The sequence below is a fragment of the Hipposideros armiger genome, unplaced genomic scaffold (genome assembly GCF_001890085.2).
Source record: "Hipposideros armiger isolate ML-2016 unplaced genomic scaffold, ASM189008v1 scaffold_83, whole genome shotgun sequence".
NCBI lineage: Eukaryota > Metazoa > Chordata > Mammalia > Chiroptera > Hipposideridae > Hipposideros > Hipposideros armiger.
In genome coordinates, this window is record NW_017731433.1 from 822,277 (window position 1) to 846,213 (window position 23,937).

The window sequence follows — 23,937 nt, forward strand, 5'->3', positions numbered from 1 at the left end:
AAAGTATTCATTCCCATTACTGTATTCTTTATTTCTGACTCGTTCTTTTTTGTCTTCTATTTTTATGTTTCCTGTCTCGTTGTTGAAATTCTCTGAGATCACAGAACATCCTTATAGCCAGTGTTTGGAATTCTGCATTTGATAGATTGCTTGTCTTCATTTTGTTTTGTTCTTTTTCTGAAGCTTTTTTGTTTTGTTTTGTTTTGATTTGGGACATGATTGTCTCCTTATTTTGGCTGCGTCCATGTATTTGTTTCTATGTATTAGGTAGAGCTGCTATGTCCCCAGGCTTAGGAGAGTGGCCTTATGTAGGTGTTCTGTGGGGCTCAGTGGCACAGTTCCCCTGGTCACCAGAGCTGGGTATCTCAGGTGTTTCCCTTGTATGAATTGTGTGTGCCCTCCTGTTGTAGTTGAGCCTTGGTTGATGTTTGCACTCAATGTGGGGGATTGCCCCTCAGGCTTATTGGTTGCAAGGACTTTCTGTGACTGCAGTGGAGGAGTTGTTGTGCAGGGCCTGACCTTACAGAGCCCAATTTGCTTTAGCAGGGCTATGGTGCCTGCCGAGTCTGCCCTTTGGATGTGTTGTCCTTGGAGAGGGATGCGTGATGTTCCAGATCAGTCTGAAGCTGGCCACCATGCATGCTAGCCCCAGGGCATCCTGTGAGGGGGCCCACTGCAGGCCAAGGTCAGCTGCAGCCTGTGCCCTGCCCAGGGCTAGCTGGCTTGAGCCACAAAGCCATCTGCAGATGGCCACCACCCCACTGGGCTTGGAGTTGCCTTGAGAGACAAAGCCAGCCCCAACCTGAGGCCGGCTGTCGCTAGTGCCAGGTTCAGAGCTGCTCAGCCAGGTGTACAGGACATGCTGAAGCCATATGCTGCTTGGAGAGATTTTAGGAAAGTCCTCAGCATGAGCCAAGACAGGTCATTTGTACAGAACCACTGGAAGTGACTTGGTTGGGCTCAAAATTTGGGTGTGGTGAGGTGTCAGAGAATCACCAGGGTGGGTGTACAGACGATGTTAGACAGGTTCACAGAGACTCAGATATGACAGGAGGAGGGAGGGCTCAACATAGAAACAATGGCTTCCACCAGTTCCTCTGTTGGGGAGAAAGATGTCCCTCCAGCCCTTGCTCTGCAACCAGACAATTCAGTTCCTCCCCGAAAGTCCTAGAACCTTTGGAACTGCTGTCCCAGAGCTGGAGCTCAGAGTGAGAGAGTCCACCAATGAGTAAGTACATGAGTGGGCCCTTTAGGAGGAGCGCCTGGGAGTGTAGCTGCCATCATCTCACTAAGCCACAATCTTCACCAGTTTTCATAGGTGGAAGTTTTGGGGACTTCTCTCCCCGGGACTGGAACCTTGGGCTGGGGAGCCTGGTGTGGGGCTGAGACCCATCTCTCCTCCAAGGGGGACCTCTGCAACTGAGATACCCCTCCTGATTTTTAATGATCACATGCAGGTGTGGGACCAGCCCATTCCGCATCTCTGCCCCTCCTACCAGTCTTAAGGTGACTTCTTCCATGTTGTTTTTACCTTCTCTTAACCATGGCCAAACAAAGGGGGTAAAAGCACATTTCAAAGTAATAAAAAAATCAACAATTTTTAATTGTTGTCAATTTGGAGTTCACTCTTTTTTTTTTTTTTAATTTTTTTTTTTAGCTGAGCCATCCTGCCTCCTGTTGGCAGCTCAGCTCGGGCCAGGAATCGAACCGCTGTTACTCAGAGCTCACACTCTTGAGCGAGCTCTTAACCAACAGAGCCACTCAGCCGGGCCCGAGTTCACTCTTTCAATAGCTACACTTCCAGTCTATGGTTTCCAAGGTTTCCAGTGATATTGTCTATATGAGAAAGCAGTTATTTGGGACCAAAAAAGGGAAAATTCCCTGAGATTTGAGACATTTATGTCTCACCACTATTGCCCAAAACATCTACGCTTACTTTACAAGCATTTCAGAATGTAATTATTTTTTCATTAAAATATAACACAGAACCTCTCAGACAAGATGAAAACATTTCCTCCCTCATAATTTTAAATAAGAAGTTGAACCTCCTCTTACAGCAGTAAGCCAATACTCTTATGTCTGAAACTGAGTTTTTCCTTTGACAGTTAAGTTTGAAAGATATTTTATCCTTAGCTTCAATGAAATATTATCATATTTGCTCATGTGTTTCTTTATTTCCACAATTGTATATTCCCTCCTCACACTAAAGAAAATCAGCAAAAAATATTTCCTAAGGAATTCTAAAAATCTCAACTGATTTGTTGGGGTAAAAAAGAATAGAAAATGAAAGTAGCCATTGGCTACTTGCTCCTAATAGAGTAAGTCTTGCAGACCAAGGAGCATAGTCCCTACAAAGCCCACTGTCCTACATTTGACTCCAGCCTGCCTTTCCGCTTCTCCCTGCCTCCTCGTTTCAGCCTTCCTCCCTTCTCTTCATACTGAAATAAGTGAGCTGCAAACAAATAATAAAAAAGTTTTATTTAAGCTTCTAATAATCTCTATCGCTAAATCTGAGAAAAGGCATTCATTCATTGGTTAGGACTGACGTAGGACCACCTTTCCCAGGTACTTGAGCCTCAAATCTAATACTTGAAAGAAGAGAAAATCTTATATAGATACTTCACCTTTCTATACTCTTTACTTTCTCTTTTTTGAGTTATATTCTCTTCTATTGAATTTTCCTCAGCATCCATTCATGCAGTATTAAACTGTACATGACTTGTAAATATATTTTTCTCACCCTAATCATTTTCTTTTAACCATAAATATCTCCCAATTTAATAAAAATAAGTATTCCACAAATATTTAGCAAGATTCCTTTTGTTTTTCCTCTTTTCTTTTGAAATATTTTTCAGTAACATTTGCCCAATGTCTTAGACCATTTGAGTTGTTATAACAAAATACACTGAGTGGCTTCAACAACAAATATTTACTTTTCACAGTTCTGGAGGCTGGGAAGTCCAGGATCAAGGCACGGGCACATTCGGCATCTGGTCAGGGCCCAGTCTCTGGTTCATAAACGGCCCACTTCTTGCTGTGTCCTCACATGGGGAAGAAGTGGGGTAGCTTTCTGGTGACTCTTTTATAAGAGCACTAATCCCATTCAAGAGCTATACCTACATAACCTAATCACTTCCCAAAGGCACCACCTCCTAATATCATTGCGTTATGAATCTCAACATAGGAATTTGGGGAGGACACAGAAATTTGGTCCAGAATATTCTGCCCATCCTTCCTTAAAATTCATGCCCTTCTCTCATGCAAAGCACATCCCAAAGTCCCCAAAGTGTTAACTTAGTCCAGTACCAACTCTAAAGTCTACATTTAAGTCTCATCTAAATACCATTGAAATCTGATATGTGTAAGACTCAGGATACAATTCATCCTGAGGTAAATGCCTCTCCTAACTGTGAACTTGTAAAACCAAACAAGCCATGTGCTTCCGAAATGCAATGATGGAATAGGCATATGACAGGCATTCCTATTCCCAAAAAGAGAAATAGGAAAGAAGCAATAGATCCCATGTAAATACAAAACCTAACAGGAAAACTCCACTAAACCTTAAGGCTCAAAAATAATCCCCTTCGGCTTAATGCTTTGTCTTCCAAACTCACTGGGATAGCAGTGTCACCCGCATGGGTACTGTTCATGCTGTGGCATTGACCCTACCCATGCTGGAGAGCTCTGAGGTGGTCCTTCTCATGTCATCTTTCCACTAGGTGCACCCCATGCCACAGGTCTTTGCAGCTTCTCCCCCACCCCAACACACACACACACATTGAGGCACTGAACTGAGGTACCCTGACCCACCTGAACTACAGAGGCAGTGTCATCTCTTGAAACTGCTCTGCCATATCCCAGAAAGAAAGCTCCAGGAACTAGAAGACACAGAAACAGAATCTAACTAATCTAAAGCATAGTAACTGAAAAAAGATATTTAAAGCCCCCGTAACTTGTAAGAAAATGTCAAGCATCTAATATACACATATTAGGAGTCCCGGGGAAAAAAAGGTGGGGAGGGACAAAAAACTTGGAAAAATAACACTAGAAAACTTTTTTTCAAATTTAATAAAAACTATAGATGTACATACCCAGAAATCTCAATGAATTCTAAGCCACATACACACACACATATCAAGAAAAGTAGGGCACATTATAATCAAATTGCATAAAATCAGTGTAAAAGGAAAATCATATAAAACATTGTGCTATGTGTTCCAGAAGACACTAAGAGGATAAAAGCCATATTGCCACTCTAAGAAGATTGTTTTAATTTTCAGTTTATGGATAAATGTGATTTGCACGTGAGGCATCCAAATTTCCTTCTGGGATTGGAAAAGTTATGACAGACAGCAGCAAAATTCTGATGTGGGTACAGAAATTTGTATGAGGGTTTCAGAGATTGAGGAGCATCTGAAAGTAACATTTTCAAGGGGAACCCAAGAGCAAAGCCAAAACTGAGAACCTTGCAAGGAGGAGTCCATCTGAATTAGATAGATGAAGCAGAAAAATAAGGAGCTTGGTAAAGGTAAGGGAAGTTTCAGGAACAACGCTGGCAAGAAATACTCTTGTTTGGTAGCAGATCTGGGATATCACAGAATAAGGAATCCTTCAGAGGGAGTCAACAGAGAAGGTAACTTGGGAAGAGGCTGACTGCGGGACCCAGGTGGGCATCGGTGACCTGCAAGTGGAACTTTACCCACCTGGAGGCTGAAGTCTCTGTAGGGCATTTAAAAATGGCTCATCATTCCACACTTTCAGATCTCAAATCCTGAAGATTCCTGTTTCAGAAGCGGTGCTCATCTCTCTCCTTGCTTTATCATTTCCACTCTTTTATGATCAAAAGCTTTCAAACTAGCCAGTCTGACAAGTTTCTTTCTTTGTCCTCCAACCTATGATGGACAGAACTACCAAATAAACCTTTCCTAAATACTGTCTGCATGAGGTCTGCCCAAGTTTCTTGAAAAACTTTCAGTGCTTCCCTGTTTCATTTTCTATCAAATGTGAATTGATCCGGTTACCAGGATCTCCCAACACATGTCCTTAGTAGACCTATTCACTTTTATTTCTTCAATACTCAGTCTCTGATCTATTAATGTCCATTTCTTCCTCCATCATTAGTATGCCTGCTTGTCTACCTTTGCTCTTGTTCATCACACTCTCTCTTTTTGCTTTCACGTGTCCATCCTTCAAGTGCCACCCCCACCCCCAGCTTTTCCTCATGGCTTTTCCTTCTTAAGAATTACTACAGGAGTCAAAATCTCGTTCACATGGTTTCGTAGTTAATTTTGAGTAACATGGTACAGTGTTCTAATAAATTCTTTTATATTAGTCTTTAATCCTTATTCATATATTAAGTTTCTTGAGGGTTAAGCCTATAATTCATCTTTCTTCTACAGTCTCCAATGCCTAAGCCAGTTTTAAAGCACATAAAAGATAAATAAATAATTCTTGATTGATTGACACATCAAGTTCACAATTTCAATAAACTCACCAACAGAAATGTATTTTCTCAGGTATTCTTCTAAAGATTATCCACTTAGAATGAGTTTTGATTCAAAGCGCTAAGAAATATGTAATCCAAATTAGATAGCAAAAATCCCTAATATTTTTTCATGTAAAACTTTTCTGTAGCTAATTCCTAATTGCAATGATTTAGAGGCTAAACTTCAAAGTTGGATTCCTCAGGTTCATAAACATGAATCTCTACTGTTGATACTAAACTACTTTCCCACGTTCTGCTGTCAGTAGATAAAGAAACCATAGATCAAAAGGTGTCAGAACGTGACGAACAATGAATTCACATTAGCCAAGAGAAAAATCCTCCTCTTTCAACTTAACAGACAAATGCTCATCAGCAGTTCATTTCGCCAATATGATTGTTGTTTGAGAGGTTTAAATGAAATTGCAGGGTCTAGAATGAGAACTTTTCATTATCTCCCTAAGTATAAAAAGAATATTTAAACATTACTCATGTTCAGAAAAAAAAAATCTCAATTTTAAAATCTTGCTTGTTATATCCCCAGCCTTCTCAAAAACAGAACTCTGTTAGCTACTTCTCTGCATTTATTCACATTCATTTAAGGTCATGGAACTCAAATAATACACTAAACGTCAGGAAAACTACTACACGTAGATTTCACGAGCCGTGACTTGATTACTGCAGTCTATCTAGTCTTTGGCTTATGTATTAAATATCGTGCTTGTTTGGAAGCGGCTGCAATAGCTCCCTACAGTTTCTCATGCTGTTATTCTTGTCTCCATGTTATGAAAACATAACACATAATCTTGTACCTGTCATACATAGTGGATGACCAAAATATATCCTTTGTTTTTCCCACTATTAATGCCATGCCAAAATTAAAAGATGGGAGAAGATACCTAAGACATGGCATGATTTATATTGAAGAAAAAAAATGCAGAATCTATAGCTTTTCATGTGGGATATTATTATTGTGGGTCATGTATTAAAAAATTAGTTTCAACCCCCTAAAACCCCAAAAGGGTGAAACTACCATGAAAGGCAACAGTTGGGTCCATTTTGACTGTCTCTTCTTCAAAGTATATTAGGAATAGACCTATAGTATTAAAGCCAATGAGATTGTAAATTTCTATTCCTTTCAGTGGGCATGATTTAGTGTAACAATTTAGAAATGAGAAAATAACCATACCTCTTAGTATCTGAACCAAAGGAGATATCAGAGCAGATATTGCACATTTGGATCTTGAAATATCAGACACAAATTTTGTAAAACTTAGGCATATTGTGAAATTAACCAACTCATTGGTGACTAGGTTTATGAAACTCTGGCTTTCTATAGATGCTGCTTTATAACACAATTCTATCACACAGAGAACTGCTGTTCAAGTACTCTAGATCAGAGGAACTCAGTCATTGTATCAGAAAAGAGAAAAAAAAGAAGAGAAGATAATTAAGAAAATTCCCTTTTTAAGGCAGTCAAACTATATACTTCTCATGAGACCATAAAGAAAATAAAGGATTAGTTTTTGAGGGAACTTGTTAAATTCTTTTATTAAGCAGCCCAGAAGTGACTAGATGAGTCTAATTAGGATCAAAGTTAGAAGTTAAATGGATTCTGTGACAATTTTTTCCCTTCTCTTGAGATTTGTTTTAGTGCACTGAATTAATTGTATGAGGCATAAATTTTAGAAGGAAAGAAAAGAAAGAAGTCCTGCGAGTGTGCAGGGGACAGCATACAATCCAGGACAAAACTTCCAGAGAACCGCTTACTGGTTTCTAGACTTGAACATTTTGTATATAGCATTTTCATCAAAGAATATAAATGCAGAAGTCGAAGGTTACCATTTCGTTCATTACTATTGAAATTCAGTACCTTGCCTGACCCAATCTCCGTGATGAAGTTTGTGCTGTAATGTATAGCAACATTTGTGGTATCCAGAGAGCAGTTCTGCCCAGGTAATGATAACGGTGGCCTCTTCATCTTCACGTGAGCTAGCAGGACGTTCAAACAAGGCAATCAAGGCTGTCGTGAAAGCAATTGCTTGAACCTTGAGAGAAACATTAAAAGAAAAACAAGCATGGGCAGAGAAATTGTTGCAAGAAGAGTCTATGTTCTTTAAGATTAATAAAAAATTGATATTTAATTCATAGGAAGTTCTTCAATATTGTTTAAAGGATGCAAACAGTTGTATTAAAAGACAGAAAAACTACAATGTTAATAAGGAAATTACCAAGGGTGGTTCATTTGCTTTCATGAGACACTTGTTATTAAAAACAGTAAGAATGAAAAGCTTTCACAATTATGAAAGGAAATTGTTCAAATTAGACTACTTCAGAGTTGACAGGCATATTCTAATGTCATTCAGTAAGTAATAATTTTACAGAGGTTGGGTGGAATTTGATAGGAAGATAGAAATCATTGCATCCAATGTCTGGGTGCCCGTGCTACCCTAATGCATCTATCCTTTGTTACATGATACAGGAAATCATCAATTTCCATCAGGCTGGTACTGAGAAACCTGACATCTTATGAATGAAAATCAGAATAATTAATGTGAAAGTGTTATAAGAGAAAACTTCAGACGTTTAATATTCAGTGTTTATTAATATTGGGATCTAACAGATTATAAGCATCTTATGGTGAAAAAAGCTAGCAATTGTTTTTCTAAATAAGAAAAATCAGACTATACATACAAGAAAATACAATGAAGGTTGGTTTTCATAACAAAAGGAATTGTGACCTAATCCATGTTTATCATGTGTGGCCTCATAATTGATAATGTAGGTCAATTAGGATGTCATACTCATTGCATTGTATTCCTATATTGAGTCTACAGTTTGATCATTAAAATAGTGGTCAATCTTACCATTCTCTTACCTACCTTTCCAGTTATATCCCCAAAAGAAAGAATTGATTCATTGGCATCGAGAGGGTCATACCAATAATCCATGCAAATTGGTGTTCCTTTCAGGCCTTGGAGTTTATATTGACAGGGGAATTCTTCAGATAGTAGATCATAGAAACAAATCTCTTTACTTGTAAAAGCCACCGCTATCTAAAGAAGCAAAGTAGAAAATCAGAAACCTTTTCTGATGGATTTAGTGAAATCAATATGCAAAGAAGACAGGCAAATCTTTAGCACCAAATCAGACATTGTTCCTTGAGGGTTCTTAAGACTATTACAGAAGTATAGCATGGTTGCACACATATGCTTTATTCTAACTTTGAACTGACCAAGAAAAAATATTTTCCATTAAAGTCATACTTTGAACATACTTTCTTCCCTATCCCTACTTCACACATCCACCAACTTCTTCCATCCATGGGAGAGTAGATGACTAACCACAAAGAAAAAACAAAGACATAGAGAACTACATCATCACATAGTAGTACTAGGAACTTAACAAACCATGTTTTATAAAGAGCAGAAGCTTTCACAAAAATCAATTGATTAAAAACTTGGTAAGTGGCCTTCATAAGTCAGATAATCCAAAAATCTATTTTTAAAAGGGCAAATAAATTTGTCAATAAAATTGACAAAATTTACCTAGACTAACCCAAGAAAACAAAAGATACATGTTACTAAAATCACAAATAAAAGAGTGAATATTACTATTAATTTTATAGAAATAAAAAAAGGATTACAAGAGAATACCATGAACAATTAAATGCCAACAAATTAGAACTTATAAGAAATGGACACATTCCTAAAAACAAAATTACCTAAACTAACACAAGAAGGCAGAAAAACTAAGCATACATAGAACAAGAGACTGAATGAATAATAAAAAATAAAAAATAAAAATAAATAAAAATTCCCACAAAGAAAATTCCAGGCCCAAATGGCTTCACTAATAAATTCGACCAAACATTTAATGAGTTAACACCAATACTTCTCAAGCACTTCCAAAAATAGAAGTGGAGGCAGCATTTCCCAAATCATTTTATGAAGCCAGTATTATCCTAATACCAAACCACACAAAGACATATCACACACACACACACACACACACACACACACACACATACACACACACACACACACACACACACCACACAAACTGCAGATCAGTATTTCTAATGAATATAGATGTAAAAACTCTTCAGTTAAATACTAGCAGAGAAACCCAACATATAAAAGATATTACACACCAAGACCAAGAGATATTTATACCAGAATGCATCGTTAGTTTAACATACAGGTACAATCAATGTAATACACCATTTTTTAAAATTAAATTTATTGGGGTGACAATGGTTAGTAAAATTACATAGGTTTCAAGTGTACAATTTATAATACATCATCTATATATCACATTGTGTGATCACCATCCAGAGTCAGTTCTCCCATCACCAGATATTTGACCCCCTACACCATATTAATAGAATAAAGGACAAAAACTATATGATTATATCAATAATTAAGAAAAAAATTATGACAAAAATCCAACACATTTTCATGCTAACAGTACTCAATAATCCAGGAATAGAAGAGAATGTCTTCAACCTGGTAAACAGCATGTGAAAAGAAAACCCACAGCTAGATACTTAATGATGAAAAAATGAATATATTCTCCCTAAGATTAGGAACAAGATGAGGATGTTCACTCTAACAACTTCAATTCAACACTGTACTGAAGTTCTAGCCCAGGAAATTAGGCAAGAAATAAAAACATCCAGATTGAATAGGAAGAATTTAAACTATTTCTTTTAGTAGATGGTGTAATCTTATACATAGAAAATCCTAAAGGATCAACAACAACTAACAACAACAAAGGTTAGGACTAATAAATGAGTTCAGCAAAGTTGCAGGATATAAGATAATTTTTCTAAAAATCTATTATATTTTATATGCTAGCAATAAACAATCTGAAAATAAAATTACCATAGGCATTGTTGAAAGAATGAAATGACAAAACATGAACTGGGTACACTATTGGTAAAGTATCCATTTGATAAATGTATACAGAATCTACAAAGAACTCCCAGAAGCCAATAATAAATAACAAAATAAACTTGACAAAATATTGGCAAAACATTTGAAAAGACACTTCACCAAAGAGGATACACAGGTAGTAAATCAGTACATGAAAATATCCTCAATATTATTAGTCTTTAGGGAAATGTGAATTCAAACCACAATGTGATAAAATACAAATCTATTAAAATGGCTCAAATTAAGAGAACAAAATACCTGATCATAACTAACGTTGGTGAAGATATACTATATCCATATACAACAATAAAAAGATAAACTACTGACATATCCAACAACATGGCTGTATCTCAAAATAATATGCCAAGCTAAAGAAGTCAGACAAAAAAGGAGCACACACTATATGATGCCAATTATAAAAAGGTCCAGAAAATACAAACTCATGTATAGTGACCGAAAGCATATCATTCGTTACCTGACAAGGAAGAATGGGAGTTGGTTGGAGGGGAGATTACAAAAGGGCACAAGGAAACTTTCGAGGGTAATGAAATTGCTCATTATCTTCATTGTACTCTTGGTTTTTCACAGGTATGTAAATGTATTAAAATCTATTCATTTGGATACTTTAAATATGTGCAGTATATTTTGTATAATTATACTTCACTAAAGCTGCTTTAAAAAAGGATAAAGAGCAACATCCCTTAAGCTTTTATGTTGAGTAAGTGTAAAGAAAAGCCTAAGATTTAGTCATCAGTCCTGGAAGGAAGAACACGCACAACATAATCATTACATAACACAGCAACACAAACAATAAATAACAGAATGCTGTGCACAGATATTTTAAAAATTCTGGACTAGAACTATCTTTTTAATCCGTACCAGTTTAGCATTGACAGCAGGCCCTTTGCAAGAAGGATCTGCCACTCTGGAGGCAGCAAAGACTAACAGCACAGGCTCTGATTAAATCAGGCTGCTTCCATCTACAAACCTGGCAACACTGATGACATTGTGTGTGACATCAGGCAAATTTCACCACCTCTCCTTGCTCAAGCTCTCATTCTTGAAGTGGGAATACTATCCACTTCATGGTAATCTTGAGAGGATTAACAGAGCAGGGCATGTCACATAGGAAGCTGATAATGATGATGATTCTTTATGTATCCAGGCAGTAGAAACTAAACAGAACCTGGCTCGCTGAAGAAATGGCTGATTCTGGATCTTGCATAATAAATGCGCGAGATAATCCTGGAACATTTTGTCATACCAGGAAGCAAAGAAGTTTTCAAAGACTGTTAAGGTTATATTAAAAAAGATTCAGAAACTGACTTTTAGTCATTCCACTGCCCAAAGACAGTACAATTTGGGGGGTGGGCTAATAACTCAGTGGATTGACACAATTCAGTTTTTCTTAAACCCATGTTTATAATGAAATTGATAACAATAATGATGAGTACTCATTTTTTTCTCCTAGAGGATATTAGAAAACCAGCTGATAATTTTGAATACTAGTAAATAAAAGTAGTCATGTATTCTGTCTTTGTAATACAATTTATACTACATGATAGCTAAATTATTGACAAGGGGATTTTTTTAATAGAAGTATTCCACCTTATAAAGGAAGAGGAAATGATGAAATTTGAATGTCATCATCTTGCAACCCCCTAATAAATTGATGCATCTGGGAATAATCAGCCGTAACTGTTAACATTCCATGAAGAGAGAGAACCAGCATTTTGTGCTTACTGATTGAGGAACACCACGACTTCAGACTTGATTACTGATTTACTAGAAATACAAAGAACAAGTAGACATGTTAAACAACCCCATGTAAATACAATCTGAAAAATCCAGACAGCGGGAAATTTTAAAGGACAAACACTGAGTGTCTTTAACCAAAACATCAACAGCAACAACAACAAAATGCAAGAATAAAGAAAAGATGGAGGAAAATCAAAAGAGATCAAAGGAGACATAACAACTATTCATAATGTTTGGACTTTTTTCAGATCTTGGTTCAAACAAACAAGAAACTATTAAAAATCATAAGACAAGGAAATACGTACATGACTGAATAGTTGATGATATTAAGGAATTATTGCTATTTATATTAAATGTGATAGTGCCATTATGGTTATGCTAAGAAGAGATATTTTAGAAATACCAAATATTAACAAATTAAATGATTGGTGTTTTGGATTTCAATAGATGGACTGTATAGATAAAACAAGATTTGCTATGAATTGGAAAATGGTTAAGGATGGATAGCGGTTCTTAGTACTATTATCTCTGCTTATATGTGTATTTACATTTTTTTCGAAGTAAAACTTCCAATCTGATTAATATAAAATACTAAGAATATGAATTATTTAAGCTGCATCCTTCCCTCACAAATTGGTTTTCCTTTCAGTATGTTATTTGCTCATAGGTATCGTTATATGAGGATATTTGGGCTGATGGGGTCCTACCCATCAGAATTAAGAAACCAATTAGTACAGTGGTCAAAATCATCAACATCAGACAAGCAGTTCTCTGTAATTGCACTCAGCTGTGCCATGCACTGTTCAAGCCTCTCAGCTCTGCATATAGATTCATGATTCTGCTGTAAACTATCCAGTCATAAAGGTCCTATTAGCTAGAATGCGGCATGGCCACATTTGGGCCAGAGCCAAGAGCCTGAGTCAGTATCAGCCGTGTCTTTTAAAGGCACAGAAGAGAGCAGCTTGGGACATTGAGCAGCTCCCTTGGCTGTACTTGCATTTCCTCCAGGTCAGGGAAGAGGAACAGAGGAATAACGCAGCTCTTTGCCACTGCTACTGTTATACCTGATATTGGTCTGGGGCCCTGTCCCATCATTTTTCCCCTTTTACAAGCAGTAAATTTATTTATAAATACGTTGTACCTTCTTTACATTTTCCAGAGAAACCAGACTTGTCACCCACAGGTGTTTAAGCTTGGTGGCATCCGGAGTGATGGGAAGTGTTTCTTGCAGCTTTAAATTCTCTCCCCAGATTCCTAATAAACCTTCCTTACTGATGGTCAGATAACGACTTGAACATTTTAAGAAAATTACTTTTTGAATGGTGTCTTTGTGTTTCGCTGGGAGGAATTCAAGGTCTTTCCACTGGGGAACCACAGATGCCTTTGCTTGTTCATCATTCTCATAAAGCGCTAACAGGATAAACGAAGTCAGCTTGTTCCAATTAAGGAATCCATCCTGGGTCACATCCACTTTGTCAAAGAGCTCCCCATATTCTTCCTTTGTGCCCCAACCAACAATCTCCATCATCCTCTGCACGAACTCTTCTCTGGACATACATATGGTTTGAGTTGGCTCTGAGGGCTACACACAGGAATAAAAACAAAACAGTGAAAGCATCATTAAGTATCAGAGTGCTGGGCTACAAAGAAATATACCTTTGACTTTATAACAGTACTATACTTAAATGAATTTGGGCTGCGGGGCAAATAATTGAATTGATAGGGCTACAGGCTGACGTTCTCAATAACATCCGTATAAGTGGAAGAGGGGTGTGGGAGAGTCACAGATTTAATATGATGACAGAAGCAGAGGTCGGAGTGATGCAGGCCTATGCTCCAAGGAATGAAGACAGCTGGTAGAAGCTGGAAAAAGCAAGCAAGCATTCTCCCCTAGAGCCTCTGAAAGGAAGACAATTCTCGCACCACCTCGATTTTAGCCCCGTAAAACCCATTTTGGAACCTCTGACCTCTAGAACTCTAAAGTAATAAAGTTGTGCGTTTTAAGCTACTAAATTTGTTATAACGTCAATAGGAAATTAACACAGTGGTTTACAGAAAATGGGTGAATCCCTGCAGAAAGTTTAGCACAGCCAGTAAAATTATACCACAGTGAAACTTCAAACCAAGGACAAGAAGTCCACTTCTATAAATATTCACAAAGAACAGTGAAACCATACACAGTTGATTTTTGTTACTCAGGGTAGTTATGTTCTATAAAGTCTCTACAAACACTAAACTAGAGATACTGAATCATTGCTCCTCAGGGAATGTGTCTTTGAGCCTCTGGTCATAGTATTTTCATCAACTGATCAATTCATAATTTTGTTTTATGTGTGTTTCTGTTGAAAGACACCTTATTTAATATATCTTGTTAAGTCATTAACATTGAACTCATGGCCAACAGCACTATAACTCATGAGTTAAGGAAGTTTATCAAACACACGTATTTTCTCCATAAGGCAAATCCCAGGTTTCTTGCACTCCGGAACACCAGACAGAACTTGACCACTACTCTTGGAGGCCATTTTAAAGAGTGGAATCACCCACAAAAGGCGCAACATACAAAAAAAAAAACCTTGGCTGTAAGTAGACTACAAAGAGGATGCTTGTTTACAGTAAGAGAGCTGGATTAGAAGGCAGTGTCATCTTGTTGGACCTCAGCCTGGAATATACACGTTGGAAGACAAAGTGTTTGCCACTATGTATGGACATGTCCGTGAATGACAATGGAAGTGCTTTAAGTATTGATTTGGGGATTACAAATAAATTTTAGAAAGTAGGCGAATTCACAAATACAGAATCCATGGATACTGAAAATCATGTTTCAAATAAGAACATAACTTAGTACTGAAAATCTCATGAGTATGGCTTTAATAAAATTTTCTTCTCATAAGCATTTTGTTCCAGTTTGAATGCAAACCTACCAAATAAAAATGACCCAATAGTGTTTTAGAGTATACCCTTTTCACTTCTATTAGTCAAGAGTCTCTGCCTGGTATTTTTGAGGTAAAAATAAGTGCCCCTGTGTTGCTTAGAATTCCTTTTCTGATAAAAGTGAAAGTGTATGATGCATTAGAAAACACATTCTCACTCAGCCCTTTCTAAGATAATGTTTGTAAATTTATTTTGCTATCTCTAGTTAACTTTTGAGTAAGAAAATAATGTTATTTCCTCCAATTTTTCTTCCAAGAAAGCTAATATATTCAGAACGTCTGGCTGATTATCTCAGTAGGCACATCTTTAGGCCTCTAGAAAATCTTCCTGTCTCCCTGAACCCTTTCAACGAATATTCTAAAAGTCATTTCCTTTTGCTTAGAAAGGTTTTTCTGCAGCTACAGTCAGTTCTAGTGAGCTGCCTATTTATTAAAAAAAAAAAGAACTCTGTAAAATTCCCTTCAGCTTCTGAGTTTTATAAGATTTGGATTTTCCTGTAACTTATAGAAAAACTGAGCACTAACTCTTAAGTGCAAACTTCCAAAAATATACCCTTTGTAAAGAAACTTGACAGCCTGTTTTCTTCATTAAGAGATCATGCACTTTCAATTAGCAATGTGTGAGTGTGCCAACACATTTTTTAAATTACTAATTTTTGCACAAAATGATCTATGTTTTTACTATAGAAAATAAAATATAGATGAGCCCCAAATTAAAATCCTCCACCAGCTTTTCATATGTTTTTATGCAGAAATAGAAATATCTGTGTATCATTTACCGAATGGTATCATGATATACATATCTTTGATTACTGCTTTTCCACTTTAGATCATGTCCTGAAGCTATGCCTTGTATAATATACACTGGTCTTTATCATAATTTTAATGGCTGCACAATATTCTACAGAGAAGACACACAATTTACAACCCCCTATTATGAAGATTTCAATTTGTCCCAATGCTTTGCTGTTTTATATGAACAACCCAGCAACAAATATCACTACACATTCATCTTTGCCCAGTTGTCCAATTATTTCCTGAGGGAAATTCCCTAGAAGCAGAATTGCTGAGTCAAAGAATTTGCACATTCTTAAAGTTTTGATGTCTTGTCAAATCCTCCTACAACGATGGTTGAACAAATTTACATTTCTATGATCAAAATGTAAGATTGCCTATACCCAAGACCTCACCAAGCTGTGGAATTCTCATTCTTTATAAGACTCGCCAATTGGTTGCTAAAAAATAGCTCTAGTAAGCCTAAATATTTATATACTTTCTGATAAAACAGAGCAATACATTTCTAAAGCAGAAACTTAATACTCTCAAAATTTGCTAACTGTTAGAAATGTTATTTGTTTGTTTTTCCTTAACTTTTTATTTTATTTTATATATATATAATATATAAGCAATATTTTATAATAAAATGAGGAAAGAAAAAAATGTCTCTTTTTCTCCAACTTTGTAAATGAGGATTTGCCCAAAACAAGAACACAAGTCCCAGTTACAAACTATGGACAGAGTACAATTCAATTTGATCAGAACTCTGGGTATTTTCTCTGTCAAAGCTGACAGCGTATTCACATGTCACCGATCCACGGATCACTGCCCTTATCCTTTGGTATTTCCTTCCAGATCCTGCAAATTAATGTCAAATTAATTGACATTGCAAGCCACTTAGAGAAATATTTCCATCCAGCCAGCCATCCACCTATCCATTGATCTATTCAATTAATAAACTTACATTGAGCATGTATACATACAAGGTAGCATGGGGTAGTTTTATTTATTCATTTATTTACCAAATATTTATTAAGTGCCTGCTTCATGCCAAACACTATTCTAAGCACTCAGCACCAGCTTTAACAAGATAGGCAAGATCTGTGCTCTTATACTTCAGAGGGGAGCCTAGCTGTGCTGGTTTCAACAAATGACACTGGGTTCTAAGTACCAAAAGTAACCAGATCACAAGAATCATTCTCATTATTGCGTATTTTCCAATTTCAAACTTAACTTAACTTTTACACATGTCAAAAACAGTCCATACACAGAAATCTTATATGGACCAGTACCCTTTCCTTAGTTTGAAAGCTTTTATTTTTGTTTGACTTCAGATCATTAGGCTTCTGCAATGCTTCTTTTTCTCTACATGAAAAATAATTTCTAATAGGACCTCAGTATCTGGTTTTCCCCAGAACCTGCTAGTTTTATCAAGCACTTCACCAAAAACATTTCTTCTGCCAAATATTTGGCATGATTTGGGGGTAATGTCTCGTGGCAGCTGAATTAATATGCACTATCAAAATGCATTCGTTCCCCTTATCTAATTAAATTAAAAATTAACATGCTGCTTTTCATGCTTCATTCTGTTGCACTTGCCTCAATTTCCCTTGGTTACAAAGCATATTGGTTATGAATATGTATTAGGGTTTGCTGTCAAACCCTGTGAACATCTTCTCGAGCAGATTAGATGTTATTTCAAAACAGATGCATCAGTTTATATCGCCCCCTGCCATTTTCACCTACCAATGAACATTCGTGAGAGATTGAACTACTGAACAGAAGAGACTAGTCTACCAGCCGAGGTGCATGTTGCTCCTTTTTCTTGCTTCAGTGGATTTTAGTTGGTTTTAATTTTCATTAACACTATAATGTCAATGATTCAAAAGCTCACCGATCTGAATGGAGTTACAATTTTGTGGCTAACAAAGGCACAGACTTTGAAATACCTGTATTGAATTTAAGGTTTGGAACTAAACTTTCCTGAACCTAATTCTCAACAGTCAGATTTTCTATCAACTGGTAAATTAGAATTGAGTTGCAGCTGCAGGGAAAAAAAAATAAATTAACAAATCTTTCCTTAAATTTTAAATAAAGATGATCATAATCCCTTACATGTGTAATTGCCCATATCAGTTTTCTTTGTCTGCGGAAGTTTTCATTTCTCTGCTTTAGGCCTACATTATGTTTATCACCATCACTGTTTTGCCTAAGCTAGAAACTTGTGGGGCTGAGCTTGACCAGAGGAATGGTGTAGCCAAGAGACAATTAAGCTTCATTGATCATTTGGAAATATCGTTATAGAAGGATAAACATACACGGTTTTTAAGAATAAATTTAATTGTTTTTAAAACATGTTTTTAAAAACAATTGCTTTTTACACACATTTTTAAAATCAACTGTTCTCCCTTTGTTGGAAACCATAGATTGCATCCATGAATTTCATGCACGTTAGAGCTGGAAGGGAATTTAGAGAATCTACACCAAACCCTGCATTTAAAAGAAAGAAACTGAGGCCCAGAGAGTTAAAAAGGTTTCTCTGAGGTCACACAGCTCACTGTTGGTAGAAATAGGCCTACACCCAAGGACTTCCAGTTCCTAACCACTTACATCACACCACAGATACGCTGACTTTAACAAAACCTGATTCTCTCTAGGATAACACATTCACCAACAAATCAGAAAAACAGGAGGTTGGAATGTGTATACCCAAGTGATCTCATTCGGTTTTTATAAAAGCTATTTATTTAGAACCCTAAAACTTTATGACAATATACTTAAAATTTATATATGAACGCTAAATCAATAAAATAAACATGAAATGACTAAAAAGTCAGAAAGATTTCAAACCAGGTTCTAGAGGGAAATCCTTTCCACCAAATTATCAGATCCTACCTGCTCTTGCATCCTTCTCAAACCAACAATCCAACACTAGAACCAATCTCTGACTATTCTACTCATTCCTTTGATCCTTCATCCTTTCATCCCAGATATCTAGCAAAACACTAGCCCTGGAAACACAATCTTCACCATGCCTACATCCAGGCTGCTGAACGCTGATGAACAAAGACGACACAAATGGGGAAAATCGTGCCACTATCATAAATACATGCTCTCCAAACTCAGAAAGTTCCTCTGTACGACTAGGGACCCTTCCTAATTTTCTTGCTGATTCTCCTACAGAGAAATTTGACTCTTAATTCACAGAAATAAAGGAGAATGAGAGGAGGAAGAGTAGAAGAAAGAGGAGAAGAGATGTCAATCAGATGGGAACTTTCTCAATTTTCTGCTTCCCACACATAGATTGACTTGCATCTTTTCCCTCCTGTGACAACAGAACTGCTCCTCTCTTCTTTGTCCTTCTTTCACTACCTCAGAGGACCTTTTCCATCATCGTCCTCTTGCTCTCTGTTGACTCTTTTTCATAAGCCTTTAAACATGATCAAGTCACTTGAATCATTAAAAATCTTCCCTTGACATTACCATCTGCTCTTAGCTACTGTCAAAGAGCCATTTTGAAGGAATCCGGTTCACACATTGTCTCCAATTGACTCAACCCATTGCAATCCAGCTTCTTTCCCTCTGCTGAAGATGCTCTCACCTAAAACACTAAAAACCTGTAGCTACATCTTTCAGAGGCCTTGTGCCAGTTCTTACAAGGTAAAAGATGTACTAAGTTCATGTTTGGTGCCAAAATAGCTTTGTTTGAGAACATTTCTTGAGATTCCCATTTAGTTGGAAGTGAAAGATGAGGTACGTGTAAGACACCAATCAAGAAAGAAAAAGGTTCAAGCTGCTGGAAATGAAAAGAGAATAATTTGATATATTTTTTATTGATTTGGTTTTGTTTGATTAGACAGAGAAGCAAAGAAAAGTGGCAGAAAGGGGAGGTGGACAGGATGGGAAACAGTAAGATGGCAAAGGGTGACATGGCGATAAAGGGCCATTTAGAAAGTCCTACAGGCAATATAGCTAAAATGACTTAAAAATTAATATATATATAATACATAATATATATAATGTATGTATTACTTATTTTTAATAGCTGAGTAGTATGAGTATACCATAATTTATTTATCCATTCATTTATTGATGGCTACTTGGGGTGTTTTAAACACTCTGTTTCATTGACAATATTACAATGAATATTTTTTAAATTTTTTTAAAATTTTTCAATTACAGTTGACAGATAATATATTAATTTTAGGTGTACAACATAGTGATTAGACATTTATATAACTTATAAAATTATCACCCTGATAAATCTAGTACCCATCTGACACCATAGATATTTATTACAATATTATTGACTACATTCCTTATGTTTTAGTTTACTATTTTAGTAAATAGTACTAAATGGATATTTTATAATTCCCAGGGCTATTTTATAACTACCAATTTGTACTTTTTAATCCCTTCCCCTTTTTCACCCATTCTTCCAACCTTCTTCCCATCTGGTAACCATCAAAATGCTTTCAGTATCTATGAGTTTGTTTCTGTTTTGTTTGTTTATTGGATTTTTTAGATTCCACATATAAGTGAAATCATATGATATTTATCCTTCTCTGTCTGACTTATTTCACTTAATGTAATACTCTCTTGGTCCATCCATTTTGTTCATTATTATGGCTGAGTAATACTCCACTGTATATATGTACCACTTCTTCTTTATCCATTTGCCTATTGATGGACACTTAGTTTGCTTCCATTCTTGGCTATGAAATGAACATATGAATGCATGTCTCTTTGAATTAATATTTTTAGTTTCTTCGGATAAATACCCAGAAGTGGGATTACTGGGTCCTTCTTTGTCTTGTTATAACCTTTGTTTTAAAGTCTATTTTGTCTGGTATAAGTATTGCTACTCCAGCTTCTTTTTCTCATTTCCATTTTCACAAAACATCTTTTTCCATCCATTTACTTTAAATCTGTGTGTGTCTTTTGACCTGAAGTGAGTCTCTTATTGGCAGCATATGTAAGGGTTTTGTTTTCTTATCCAGTCCGCCACCTTATGTCTTTTGATTGGAGCATTTAATCCATTTAAATATAAAGTAAGTGCTGATAGATATGTAGTTATTGCCATTTTATTATTCATATTTTTTATCTTTTTTCTTCTTCTTAATGAAGTCTCTTTTTTTTTAAGGTTTTATTGAGGAATTGGAGGAGGGGAACAGCGTTGGGGAATTGGGGAAGGGGAACAGACAAGTTAATGTCTTTTTTGTTCTTCAGTCTAGTTATGGAGGACGTCGCTTCACTGACCCATGTTGGTATTATCATTGCGTTCTTCCCCGGTGAGGCAGTTGCTCACTGGCCATTGGACAGCCACTTATGGTGGCTCATGGCAGCTCATGAAAGTGCTTGCCAGCTGCCGGCCAGCCCTACTGCAGCCTACACTGTTGCCTGCGACTAACGGCAGCCCTGCTCCCAGTTGAGCCATTGTTCACCATCTTAGCTATAGAGGGTGCAGCGTCACTGGCCCTCATGTGGGATCCGAACCGGAGCCCTGCTGCTCAGAGCTGGTGTCCCAAGCCAACTCTTAACTAATGCGCCACTCGGCCGGCCCTCTTTAACATTTCTTACAATACTCATTTGGTGGTGATGAACTCCTTTAGCTTTTTCTTGTCTGGGAACAATGAATATTCTTATGCATATATATTTTTCTGCACATGATATAATTTACTTAGGATAGCTTGCAGAATTGGAATTGCTGGTTCAAAAAGTATATTTTTGATACATTTTACATTTGATATTTGATATAGTTTGAATAATTGTCTGCCAAAAGAGATTTGATAATTTACAATCTCAGTAATGGTGCCCATTTCCCTGATTCTTTGCTAACAGTAAATATTATTAATCTTTTTAATCTTTACTAAACTAATGAATAATAAAAGATGGATTGTTTTTTTACTAAAGTTTCAAGTCAAATTCCTAATGAATTTGAGTTATTTTCACATGGTTAGGAGCTATTTGTGTGGCACTCTTCCTTGAATGCATAAAAAAAATGATAATATATGTAAAAAAAGCTATATGCGACATGTATAATGTGTATATATGGATAGAAATGAATTAAAATATTGGAAAATGCAACATTAATAGTAGTTACCAGGGCAGTAGTTGAGGTGGGTCATGGTAATAAGGGAATTTCATGTGTAACTTGGATTTCTTTTACGAAGAGAATAATGTATTCTGACATCTTTTTTTAATAATAAAAGGACTGCCAAATAAATAGGAATCATAAGAATGAATGAAATTGTATGACTGGCTACACCTTTTTTTCCTGTTTGTTTGCCTCTCTACCTTTTATTTCCAGAAAATAACCCTCCTTCTTTATTTATTGTATCAGCTCCAGCAGTTTTTCTAGCCCTTTGAAGGGTTTCCCTAAGGTCCCATCTTAGACACTCTGCTCTCTCCTCCAGCACCCATGGTCTCCACCCTCCACAATCTATGGATCTCACACTGACTTCTCTCTGCCCGCCTCACCCTGCTACAGTAATAGCTTGGATTGCGCGTAACTTGGTTTGCCAGTGTTCCGCAAAACGAGCAAAATGTATTTCAATACATTTTAACGTGGTAAATGAGCGATGTCTTCCAATACGAGAAGTTTGTTTCCAGAACAAATTATGCTTGCAAACCAAGGTATTACTGTACTTGGCTTTAAACAAATAATGGCATTGTACTTCATCAGAGCATCTGCAATTAGATCAACAAAAAGAACATACAGGAAGCTCTGAAAAGAGAAAACAGGAGCGTGGTTAGGTGCTAATCCAGTCCAGGTGATGAGAAGACTGTCCTGGGAGAGTAGTATTTAAACATGAAGTATGAGTAGGTGATAGCTGGGAAACTGGGGAGCGGAAGGAGGCAGGAATATTCCAAGTGAAGCACCAGCATTTGACAGACTCTAAAACAGGAATATGGTTAAAGCATTCAAGTAACTAAAATATGACCAGCATGACTGAAACAAGTTGGATAATGTTCCAGTGTCAGATAATTTTGTGGCTGACTTGTTGGAACCACAAATGAAGACTGAACACCTCTAGGGTAGGGGGAGAGGTTTAGAGCGGAGAGGTAAGGATTTCCCTGAAAGGAATTGGATGTTCGCATTCTGTACAGTCTTAGGGAAGGAACGTGGAAACATAGGTCGCAGACTAGCTTGAGGGAAATATTTTACGATATCAGTTTGGCATCCAGGATCAAACATATGAGATGTCTGGTATGTTTCTAGGGGAACTGAGGGGCTGAAAGTAGTCCCTTGGCCATTTAAATGTGGCCTGAAGTGAAGACGTGAAACAACTTAGTAGGATATCATGAGAAGCAGCCCTGTCCAGTGAGTCTTTCTGCCGTAATGAAAATGTTCTATAATCTGCACTATCCAATATGGTAGCTACTAACCACATGTGGTAAGTGAGCATTTTTAACTGTGGCTGGTGCTTGTGAGGAACTGAATTTTTTATTTTATTAAATTCTTATTTTACTTCATTTGAACTTAAATAGTTACATGTGGTTAGTGGCCAATATATTGGCCAATGCAGGTCTGGGGCAAGACCAGTGTGACGACCTGGCCTCAGATGTGTTGAGAGAATTAGGGAAGAATGTGTGCACAGATGGGAGGTGAAGAACTAGAGGAAAACAGTGTCCCTGGTCGTCCTCGGCAGAGAATGTTGGTGCCCAGGGAGCCAAGATTTAATGACTCTTACCGTCATATTCATAAAGTGGTGGTAAGACATGATGAAGGAAGAAAAGACCCTGAGGGACTTGGGACTGAGCAAGTGGGGGAAAATCAGATATCACCAAGGGACAATTAAGAGGTCTCCTATTTTGCAACAGAGTTGGTGGGGTCTTGTGTCATCATTCAGTGTGTTATACTTGGTAATATGTGACAAATGTGAAGTCAAAATTGCACGAATTACAGTTCTTTAGTTGTCTTTTTTTTTTTTTTTTTTTACTATTCAGGAAATTTGAAAGAGTAGGCTTTGGTCTACAGGTCTGGCTGGCTACATCGATGCATTACAAATGAATAGAAATAGGAATCTTTGTTTTCCTTCTCTCTCCT

The 23,937-nt window shown here is 36.9% G+C and overlaps 1 protein-coding gene across 1 annotated transcript in view; it reads right to left on the reverse strand.

The window, feature by feature from the left end:
• The window catches only part of WDR49 (WD repeat domain 49), a 134,848-nt gene that overhangs the window by 104,292 nt on the left and 6,619 nt on the right, over nucleotides 1-23,937 (reverse strand). Inside the window, exons 3-5 of the mRNA XM_019643912.1 lie at nucleotides 13,319-13,759; nucleotides 8,365-8,538; nucleotides 7,356-7,530 (exon numbers count right to left, since the gene is read on the reverse strand). Of these exons, the coding sequence (XP_019499457.1) occupies nucleotides 7,356-7,530; nucleotides 8,365-8,538; nucleotides 13,319-13,759 (790 nt within the window). The remainder of the gene's footprint in view (nucleotides 1-7,355; nucleotides 7,531-8,364; nucleotides 8,539-13,318; nucleotides 13,760-23,937) is intronic.